This window comes from Micromys minutus (genome assembly GCF_963924665.1).
Source record: "Micromys minutus genome assembly, chromosome: 11".
Lineage (NCBI taxonomy): Eukaryota > Metazoa > Chordata > Mammalia > Rodentia > Muridae > Micromys > Micromys minutus.
The window spans coordinates 26,629,625-26,639,752 of NC_137980.1; the positions used below are offsets into that span (position 1 = coordinate 26,629,625).

Genomic DNA, 10,128 nt, shown 5'->3' on the forward strand with positions numbered 1-10,128 from the left:
GGTGTGTGTGCCCCTGTCTGTTGCTGTAATTTCCAACTCCAATAAACTTATATAAAAATACACAATCCAGTTATTATAATTGTAAGCTATGTGCCTACATTGGGCAGATCTAACACTATACTAACTTATTCCCCAGCTGTAAGACCCCTTGCTACTTGTGGTTTCTTGCCACGGGGTTCAGGTCCATTGAGTCTCCCATCCCCCTTCCTTCCCCACTCCTCTTCTCACAAACCTGTCCCCACTCCCAAACCTCCAGTCCCACCCCCCCACACTGCCCAATCATAAGCTCTGGACTTTACTGACCAGTTAAAATGGGGAGAAGGGTCACATAAGACCACCTGATGGACTTATGTGACAGACTGCGTGTTGGGGGCAACCCCTCTTGAGGAAGTAGAAGAACATCAGGGTACAAACAGCATCAGGCCAAACCACAACACTTCTTTATTTCTGCTTCTCTATGTCTCCCTTCCTGGTTTTGTTCTGACAACATTTGGAACTCTTTCTGTATATTCAGGTTTCCAGAAAGGAAAGGCCAACTTAGATATGATAACATCACCAGGTTCAGAGAAAGTGTTGCCAGTGACTTCCTAGAGGCTGCAAGCCACTGGAGACAGGCTACCTGGTGTCAGACACACATCCTGTGCAGCCACTTAGAATCAGATGGGACATTTGAGTAGTGAGAGCAAGTCACCTATACCTCAGGCACCTAAGAGACCCCCAGGTGGGACAGTTATCTTTGAAGGAGCCATGAGTTTGCAGGAACCCTGCAATTGCTACCAAGAGGCCAGAATCCAGGCAGGTACCTAGGCCGGGCTACAACAGAGTAAATTCCAGGTCCTGCTCTAGATCTCTTAAATTAGCACCTCAAAGGGAAGGATGAGAGAATAGTATGCATGTTTAAGTGTGTGTGTGTGTGTGTGTGTGTGTGTGTGTGTGTGTGTGTGTGTATATATATATATATATATATAGAGAGAGAGAGAGAGAGAGAGAGAGAGAGAGAAAGAGAGAGAGAGAGAGAGAGAGAGAGAGAGAGAGAGCAAGGGACCACAGCTTTGACCTTGTAAAAAAAGGACAAGGGGATCAGACCAAACTCTGGATTCTCTTAACAGTAGGAATATGTAGGGATGCTCAGTGGAGAAACTCACATGTTCTGTAAGTGTGCATCTGAAGGTAAACACTGGTAAGACAGAACTGCTGAAATGAATTAGTTTCCCTCAGAAACAAAAGCTGAAGGGTTTTGCTTTCCCATACCTTCTAGAATATGCAGACAAGCCTCTGACAGAATGTTGAGAATGAATACCAATCCTAAACATCACAAGGTTTTCATTAGGCCTCATCAAAGCTAAGAATTTACTCCAATTTTCCTTCTCTGTCTATAATTGGTATATTTAGTGAACTATCACAAGCACGTATATTTTATTTTTAGTTATGTGGTGGGGGTGTGCACATGCGTGCAAACACACCTGGGGACAAGAGGCACAGGAGCGTCCTGGACGTGGGGTTACAAGCATCTGTGAGCCATCAAGGGTGGATGCTGGGAACCAAATTCAGGTTCTTCACGTGAGCAGGATGAGCTCTTAACCAGTAAACCATCTCTCCAGCCCTCCTCAACATACAGTTTTATAACCTTAGTTACAAAGGAATTTTTCATGAGGTAATTTAAGAAAAATAGATTTATCTTAATAAGGAGAAAAAAAAACAAAGTTGTTTGAAAAGTTTTAAAGGAAAAATTGTCTACTGTGAATATGTCCTAATAATCAAAAGCACTGTGATAAATAAACACACAATCCCTCTGGGAATTATTATCTTTATTACAAAACAAATATTTTTCATGAGGTAACATTTCAATGGCACTTGACACAAAGAAAAAGAAAGAATAGAGAAAGAAACAACAACAAAAACCCTGTGTACAGTTTACTGTGTGCAACCCAAGGAAAGGGCTCAGGGACACTGCACAGCACATGAATAATCTTTAAAAAACCAAAGCTATACACCTTTTTAAAAATTATTTTTCTCCCATCCCCCCACCAAATTTTCCTCCTCCTCCTCATCATCACTGAGGCAATGTTTACAGAAGGCCCACAAAATCACTCACTAGGGTAAATTAATTGGGGAAAAAAGGTTATCCAAGATATCCCATTGGACCATCGTTTGAGAATGCCTTTACAGACTTAATATTTAATTGCATAAGATTTAATATTGCTTAGTCTCAAGAATAAATAGAATTATATTGTCTTCAATGGAGAAATCCTATATAACCCTCCAACTCCAGGCTTTGCTACTGTGACACCTGTGAGTCTCCAAAGCCAAGCTGGTCACGCTCCTGTCATACACACCTCAGCCGTGGTGGGGGCTTGTTGCGGTAATTTCTTACCCTCCGAAGTGATGTAGCCCAAACTCACCGCTACAGGGCTCCTTCTTTGTATCCTTTCCTGTGTTAGTTTCGAGTGTCTCCTTGGGACAAGCTCCTCAAGAGCAAGACTGAGCCTAAAGCACCCACCCCACCCCAGTGCTGTGCCTGGTATGTAACAGAATCTCAGTAGCTGTCGGGTTGGTGAGCCAGGGACTGCCACAGCTGTGAAGCTGAGGTGCGTATAATTCCCGTGTTCTACTCTTGCTGCGTGTGATTATCATCCCACGTTCTTAAGCCTCTACAAAGTGGGAGACACTCTAGAAAAGAGTGTCAGGTGCAACAATTCCTCACAGGAAAAACAAACAAACAAAAGAAGTCAAACAAACCAAACAAAAACCCTGGCCCTGGTTTTACTTCTGACCAAAATATCAATAAATTATACTTGTAGTGAACTCTCTATTCTTGGGCCCCCAAGACTCCGTCCTGTGAGAGCCATTTCTTAGACAAGCTAATGCTAGTAGCCGTCCTGACAGTCGTTGTCATCTTGGTCCCCAATAGGTTTGTTGTGGTAAGCATCAACTATTAGTTTCCTACTGTCAGCTTCCATGTTTTTGGGGTGGTGTTCCTCCTCGCTGCTGGAAGTGCTCCCAGTAGAGTTGCTCTCTTCTTTGGATCGGCTACTGTCCTGAGAGTCACTGTCACCGTCTTCCTCAGACTGGCTCTCCTGGCTCCTGCTCTCAGTTGATGCGCTCTGAGACTGGAGACCTTCCTGGCTAGAGCTGTCCCCGTCCTGGGCCGACTCCTGACTCTCCTCTGAGAGGCGGAGGCTCTCGTTGGACTCGCTGTCGGCTTGCTCCTCGGTGGACTGACTTTCTGAGCTGGAGAATGTCAGGCTGTCCTCTTCGCTGGACTCGCTGTCTTCTTGGTCTCCTGTCTGACTTGTGTTATCTGGGTTGTCACCCCTGGACTCACTGGTCACCCCTTCCTGAGACTCGCTGCTGCTTTCCTGAGATGGCGCACCAGGCTCTTCGCTGGACTCACTGCTGGGGTCTTGCCCCTCCGGGCTATCTTCCTGGGACTGGCTCTCGGCTGTGTCCTCCTGAGATTCGCTCCTGCTTTCCTCCTTAGAGCCAGTGTCCTCTGTGGAGTCGCTCTGGGTTTCCCTGCTGTTGCTGTCAGCAAGATCACCTCTGTCATCTTCCTCAGAGACCCGGGACCTCCTGAAGGACTTCCTGCTTGAAAATTCCACAGATTGGCTGTCATCTGAATCCTGAATGCTCGTGGGCTCGTGGTCCCTTTTAGATTCTTCTGACCTGGTACCAGCGCTGCTCATTCTGGCGTGGCCTCGATCGCTCCTGGTGCTCTCAGGGTCATCGCTCAGCATCCCTTCATCATCGAACTCAGAACCGTCCCCATGGCTACTCTCCCCCTCGCTGCCACCTCCTACCCGATGTTCCTCACTCTCACTGTCCTGAGTGGAGTCGCCTGCCTCAGGTCGGCTGTCTGCCTCATCCTCACTGCTGTGGTCTTTGCTGTCACTGGGGATATCTTGGGCACTGTTTTCTTGAGAGGTACTGTCTTCACTGGACTGTGTGGTGTCTGCGGAGTCCTCATCACTGTCGAGTCTGGAAGGTCCTCCCCACTGTCCTTCTTCAGGCCCTGGACCATTGTCGTCATCTCCAAAGGTGTCATCTCCACTGTCGTCTTCATCATCCTCCTTATCGGCGCCTGTCCCAGCACTGTCAGAGAGACCAGCAGCAAGTCTATACTGGCCTCTGTCGGAGCCCAGCTGCTCTCCAGACTCACTGCTGTCCGAGCGGTCACTATTTGCCTGGAGGCAAGGTAAACAGCAGTGGTCAGTGTTCAGGAGCTGAAGCAGACAGAGCTATCTAGAGAGGACACCAGCTCTTTCTGCTTCTCCACCCCATGCTCCCAAATCTCTACTAGAACTTAAATGAGAAGAAAAATACAGGTTGAAACTCAAGTGAATTCTTTCTTTTTTTTATTTTTATTTATTTTTTGAGACAGTATCTTATCCTGTAGCCCAAGTTGACCTTGAACTTATTAAGTAGCTCAGGCTGGACTTCCTCTGGCCTCAACCACTTGAGTACTGGAATTACAAAATGAGCCACCATACCTAGATGCTTCCTATTTTATATGACTATCTCTCTGCGCTACAACCTGCCCCTCCTTGCTGATGGTGTTCTATTGGTCCGCAGACATCAGACTGTTCTCGTCCTACATCAGACTGTTCTCGTCCTACATCAGACTGTCCACAAGCGGCGGCTCTCTCCTCCTTTGACAAGTGAGAGAATGAGGAGTCAATACAGCACATTCTCCCCTAAGCGGCCATTTTCCCAAATGTTGTGGTTTTAAACTTCCACAATATTCTTTGATGAATATTTAGTTAGTAAGAATAAGCAGGGTAACGACTCATCTCCCAGCTCTGGCCCTCTTAGGGTGCAAAGTGAGTCTACACTTCAGAAAGAACCACATTCCTGCATTTTCTGGGGTCCCCACAGAACTGTCTGGGAATAATGGTAGGACAGAGCCAGGGAGGCCACTCAGTAATAAAGCTCTCAGGTAGTAAGTATGAGACCCTGGATTTGATCCCCAATACACAACACACACACACACACACATCAGACAAATACCACACATGCATATTATACATCAAACACACATACATCACACACACATACACACACACAGCATACAAATATCACACATGCACATCACATATCACTCACATCACACAAATCACACACACCACACACACCATACATCACACACACACACCATACATCACACACACACACACACACCATATATCACACACATATACCATACATCACACACATACACCATACATCACAAACACACACACACCATACATCACACACATAAACACACCATACATTACACACCATACATCACACACATACACACATCTCACACACACACATACACACACATCACATATCACACACACATACACACACATCACATATCACACACACATACACACACATCATACACATACATCACACATCACATGCCTCACATACACACACATCACACACAAACACACACAGCAGATCACACATACAAAGATAAAATATAGTAGCTTTCTGCCTTTCTTATCCCTTAGGACTTATGCCTAAAGAGATAGGCAGCCCTAAATGCAGCTGTTTTTAGTAAAATCATGACTTATCTGACTTGGTCTGTGTGTGTGTGTGTGTGTGTGTGTGTGTGTGTGAGAGAGAGAGAGAGAGAGAGAGAGAGAGAGAGAGAGAGAGAGATGTGTGTATGTGATGTGTGTGCTGTTGTTTTTTCTCCTTGTTTTGTTTTTTCTTATAACTAAGAGGGACATTTAGGGACACAATGTCTCAGATGATAAAACTGGAATGAACAGGATGTCCACATTTGAATTTTCTTTACTCAGTTTTCCCTTTTTATTTTATGAGACTGTTTATCCTGCATAATCAATGGTTAGAAAATATTATATTTAGAACTGTTGCCAGGTAATTTAATCTCCCATCATTTCCCTCCAGTCCCTAAGCAGCCAGAGAAGCTGAGGAAGCACATTTAATTACCTGTCCCTCTGAGCTGACTTTACTTTCTTCTGATGACTCACTGTTCTGAAAAGGAAAAGAAAAATGTTTGTCTTCCTTCTTGCCATTCCCAAGGAAAAACATGATACGCGTCGTTCACTCAACATTTATATTTAATACTTTCAGGGTGGTGAAAGGGAAATGAATAGTAAAGTTACTTCATGAGACATTTTTGACAAAAATAAATGTGATACTTACTGTGGGTGGTGGTGGTGGTGACTGAGCCCAACTGCCCTGTGCAGAAAGAAGGAGAGAGAGAGTTATTCTTCAGGGGTAGGCTATGTAGCTGCAGGTGAGTAGAATAATTTCAGGTGATTTTTAAGTTTGAGGGGTAACATACACTCATGATAAATTATCTAAAGTCTAAGATAAAGTAAGCAATAACCTAAAAGATGTCGAAACAGGCATAGAAGTTGACTATATTTCTGACATTTATTACACATACACACAGACACACATGCACACACTCACATATATATATTACACACACACACACTGAAGTTGGCTGCTCCTACAACCAAAACGAACTATGATACAGATAACGCTGGGACTCATAATCCAGAGCTAAGTGTCAACAAACTCATTCCTTCCAGTTCTGACCTTAAAAACAGCCATTTTAGTGCTAGCAATGACAGTCCTGTGTCCACGAAACTCTTAAGGCTCAGGAATCCTGCAATGGTTGTTTCTATAGGAAACGGTGGTCAACTCACTTCCACGGACCACCAGCTCCTGATTCACGCACTGAGAAAAGTACCACACACCATGTAATGATACGAGGTGGCTATGGGAATGGATTCAGCCAATGGCATGTGAATATCGTTGGGATTGTTCAGTGCGATACAAATCAAAGAAATAACCCGTTTCAATAATCAAAGTTGAACTGAGAAGGGAATTAAGCCCTTTGTGGAGTCGGCAGAGGACACAGACATGTAGGGCAGATATTAAATGGAAGCACGACTCTCAGAGTTGTGATTTCTTTCACTTCCCTCAGTCCCATGGTAAGTATAAGTATGAACATTCGCTAATAATCGCTGAGAAAATTCTGCCCTGTCCCCCTACCCCACCATCTCCGCTCTTCTCTTTAAACATCAAAACGTCCTGGGTGACATACACAATACACTAACTAGAAAGGAGAACAGTCGCCACTGGCAAGACTCCCGCTTGCCTCTCAATGGGGCTAGCCTGGGGTATCTCAGAGAAAAGAGATGCAGCCATTTGCCTTTGCTCAAGATACAGCAAGTAGACAAAATGGACACCTACTATACACCTAGCCATCACTTAGAATGAACAGTCAGAAGACAGGAAGCATTGGCATTTTTCTAATGGCTTGATAGACTTGAAAGCAAGATGTGTCTCGACATCTCTGTTTAAGTGAGATCTACAGTGAAGGCTTTTAAATTATCCAGTCAAAAGACAAAAGTTCACAATATATTCTGCAAGGTCTAGTGTTGCCTAAGGCATGGCAGGATCCAATTCCCGGCTTCTGACTTTGCTTGGTAAGTATCACAAGAAATGGGCCAATGCTGCACCAGATAGAAAAGCCGACAGGAAACAATATGGTGAACATGGCATTCTGGTTTAGTGCTTAACCTTGACCTCTAGCTCCAGTCTTGAGAACTGAAGACTGTCTAGCCCTGGCCCCCTTCTGGGAGGGATATATTATACTAAGTAAAAATGTAGACCTTTCAGCCACAGCGTTGTAAGTTTGAAGTCAACCCCCAACATTTATTAAGTATATGTCCTGGACAGACTACATTAATCTCTGTACCCCCATTTCTGTTGAGTAAAGGAGTCGAATATGCCTAAACTATTGTGTTGATAGAAAAAATGAGAAATGGGATACATATAAAATACTCAGAACTCTATCTGGCAGCGACCCTTGAATGACTGGCAGTTGGTAGCTATAGAATAATTAAGAATTCAGCACTCAGTGAACATCACCATCATGACAAGGACTCTAGTGTCTTTTCATATCCTTCCCGTATTACCTGGTACCCTTTTAGGTATCCTTGCCTAATAGACACCTCTCGTTTGCACAGACTTCAAGTCTGATCTCTCTAGAACATCTGGTTTATTGCTAAGCATCCCCCTGTCCACGGTACACATCACTATAACAATAAAACCAGAAAAGGTTTCCTCATCAAATTACACTACGTAAGAATTGAAGCATTATTTTCTTCTGTGAACTAGAAATCCTAATTCGTACTGTATACAGCTTTGGCATTTATATGCTCTAAAGTTATCACTGGTGCATGATTTGCCATTGCTCCAACTTGGCTACACTAATCAAATATTAAAATACAAATATTTCAGGATGTTTTATTGCTACTCACCGTCCACTCTTCGGAGCTTTCGGATTCAGTATTTTGGTTTCTGGAAACCTAGGAAGCAGAACATAGACAATAAACCACTGGGAAATTCTGAAGACAGCACTTATCAATGACCCACATACTGGGGAGCAGTAATAGTCAATGCTCATCCCATAGCAAGATGGCCCGGTGGCTTTGCAACACCTCAGCCTTCCATGTCTGTTCCTAGAGAATCGGAGCAGTGGATCTGAGCTAGGATCCAAGAAAATGGAGTTCTAACAGATTCATGCTGGTTTTGCCACTTTGGGATGACACTTTGAAGACATTGCTATGAGGAAGAAGAGAATCATGCCTGTGTGAAAATAGAGGTGAACAGAATAAGAAATAATTGGCTGTGTTTAAAGAAAAGAGCTTCTAAAACAAGAGACTATTCTCATCTTGCTGAAACGTACAAAGGCACCTGGTCCATAGTCATTAAAGACTATGGTATCTCAGGTTTAATTGTTATACTTACAGGAAGAGCACAGGACAGCCCCCAGAGGAACATAAGGAGAATAGCAGTCTTCATATTGGGGTGTGATTCCTCTACCTGTAATGAAAGTCATAGGTAATCAGGATGCTTTCATTTTTACATTTATAATTTTTAAAATGTGTTCATCTGAACATGTGAATGAAAGAGCAAAGAATATGGTCATCATTCGTAGGATAGAATAGCATTCAGCCATAAAATAGAACAAAGCGTCAATAAATAGGTGTGTGACACAAGGTGGAGGAGCCTTGGTGGCATGGTATAAAAGACGACAGTGGTACAGTTCCATTTATATAAATGGTTGAGAATGTACTAATCTTTAGAGACAGGAAGCAGGTCTGTGGCTTTCAGGACTTGAAGTGACGGGGAGCTGAGAAATGAGGGTGGAGGTGCAGATGTCTTTTGTAGGTGATGAAGATGTCCTTGAACGGACCGTGGTGAATGTTGTTCACACCCGTGGCTATGCAAAAACCACTCCGCTGAATGCTTCCCATAGGAAAGTGCCGTGTCAATTACACCCCATAAAACTGTGAAAGCCAACGGGATCCCCACTCCTAAGAAAAGAAATCTCAGAGAGGAGGCTTGCAGTATCTCTTCAGCAACTCATCAGACATTAAAAGGGGGGGGGAGATAAAGAAAAGAGAACAGACTCATTGCCAGTACAAAGCAACACATTTTATTCTCCTAAAAGTGTGTGCACAAGTGTGTGCATGCGTGTGGGGGGTTGTTCAGTTGTTTTTATAGCTATATAATAATGTCTAGACAAAAACAACTTGGCTTTGCACATTTTTTCATTTTGAACTTCAAGCCATGTGCTGCGGCAGGTTTCATATTACAGCCTCTAAAAGCTCTTAATGCCTACTGTGATGCGTTCCGTCACACATTCTCTCGGGTGTCCTTCTCGGCACCGGAGGACCCAGAGAAGATTAGAGGCTTGAGAAACACTTGTGAGTCACACTGAGAGAAACAGGCCACATCAAGCTGCCCTTCTCTGGAAGGTTGTTTCATTGCAATCTTTGGGAGCCAGTAGCTTAAAAAATAATCGGTTCTTCATCTCAACATAGACGTACCCAATGCTGATGTTTAAAAAAAAAAAAAAAAGGTCTGACGGAAAACAATTTTCCTACACAGTAAACCCTCACAGATGCTCTGACAGGCACACTTGATTGAGCTTTGTGTGTTTTAGGAAGTTCTGCACGTTCATTCCAAACCCCATATACATCAGTTTCTTTGTTTATATAAAGGCATGCTAGATAGTTAAAATACATTAAATATTTTCTTTATTGAAATTTGGAATGCTACAATAGTTTTCATAATACAATG

At 43.6% G+C, this 10,128-nt stretch overlaps 1 protein-coding gene across 1 annotated transcript; it reads right to left on the bottom strand.

Annotated features, from left to right (window-relative positions):
- Positions 1–2,692: 2,692 nt before the first annotated feature.
- On the bottom strand, positions 2,693–8,844 carry DMP1 (dentin matrix acidic phosphoprotein 1; the record flags this gene model as incomplete). The annotated part of the gene is made up of 5 exons (XM_080924823.1): positions 2,693–4,184; positions 5,950–5,994; positions 6,166–6,201; positions 8,301–8,348; positions 8,791–8,844. The coding sequence occupies 5 exons, from the start codon at positions 8,842–8,844 to the stop codon at positions 2,868–2,870; spliced, it is 1,500 nt and encodes a 499-aa protein (XP_080780949.1). The 3' UTR covers positions 2,693–2,867.
- Between the last annotated feature and the right edge of the window lie 1,284 nt (positions 8,845–10,128).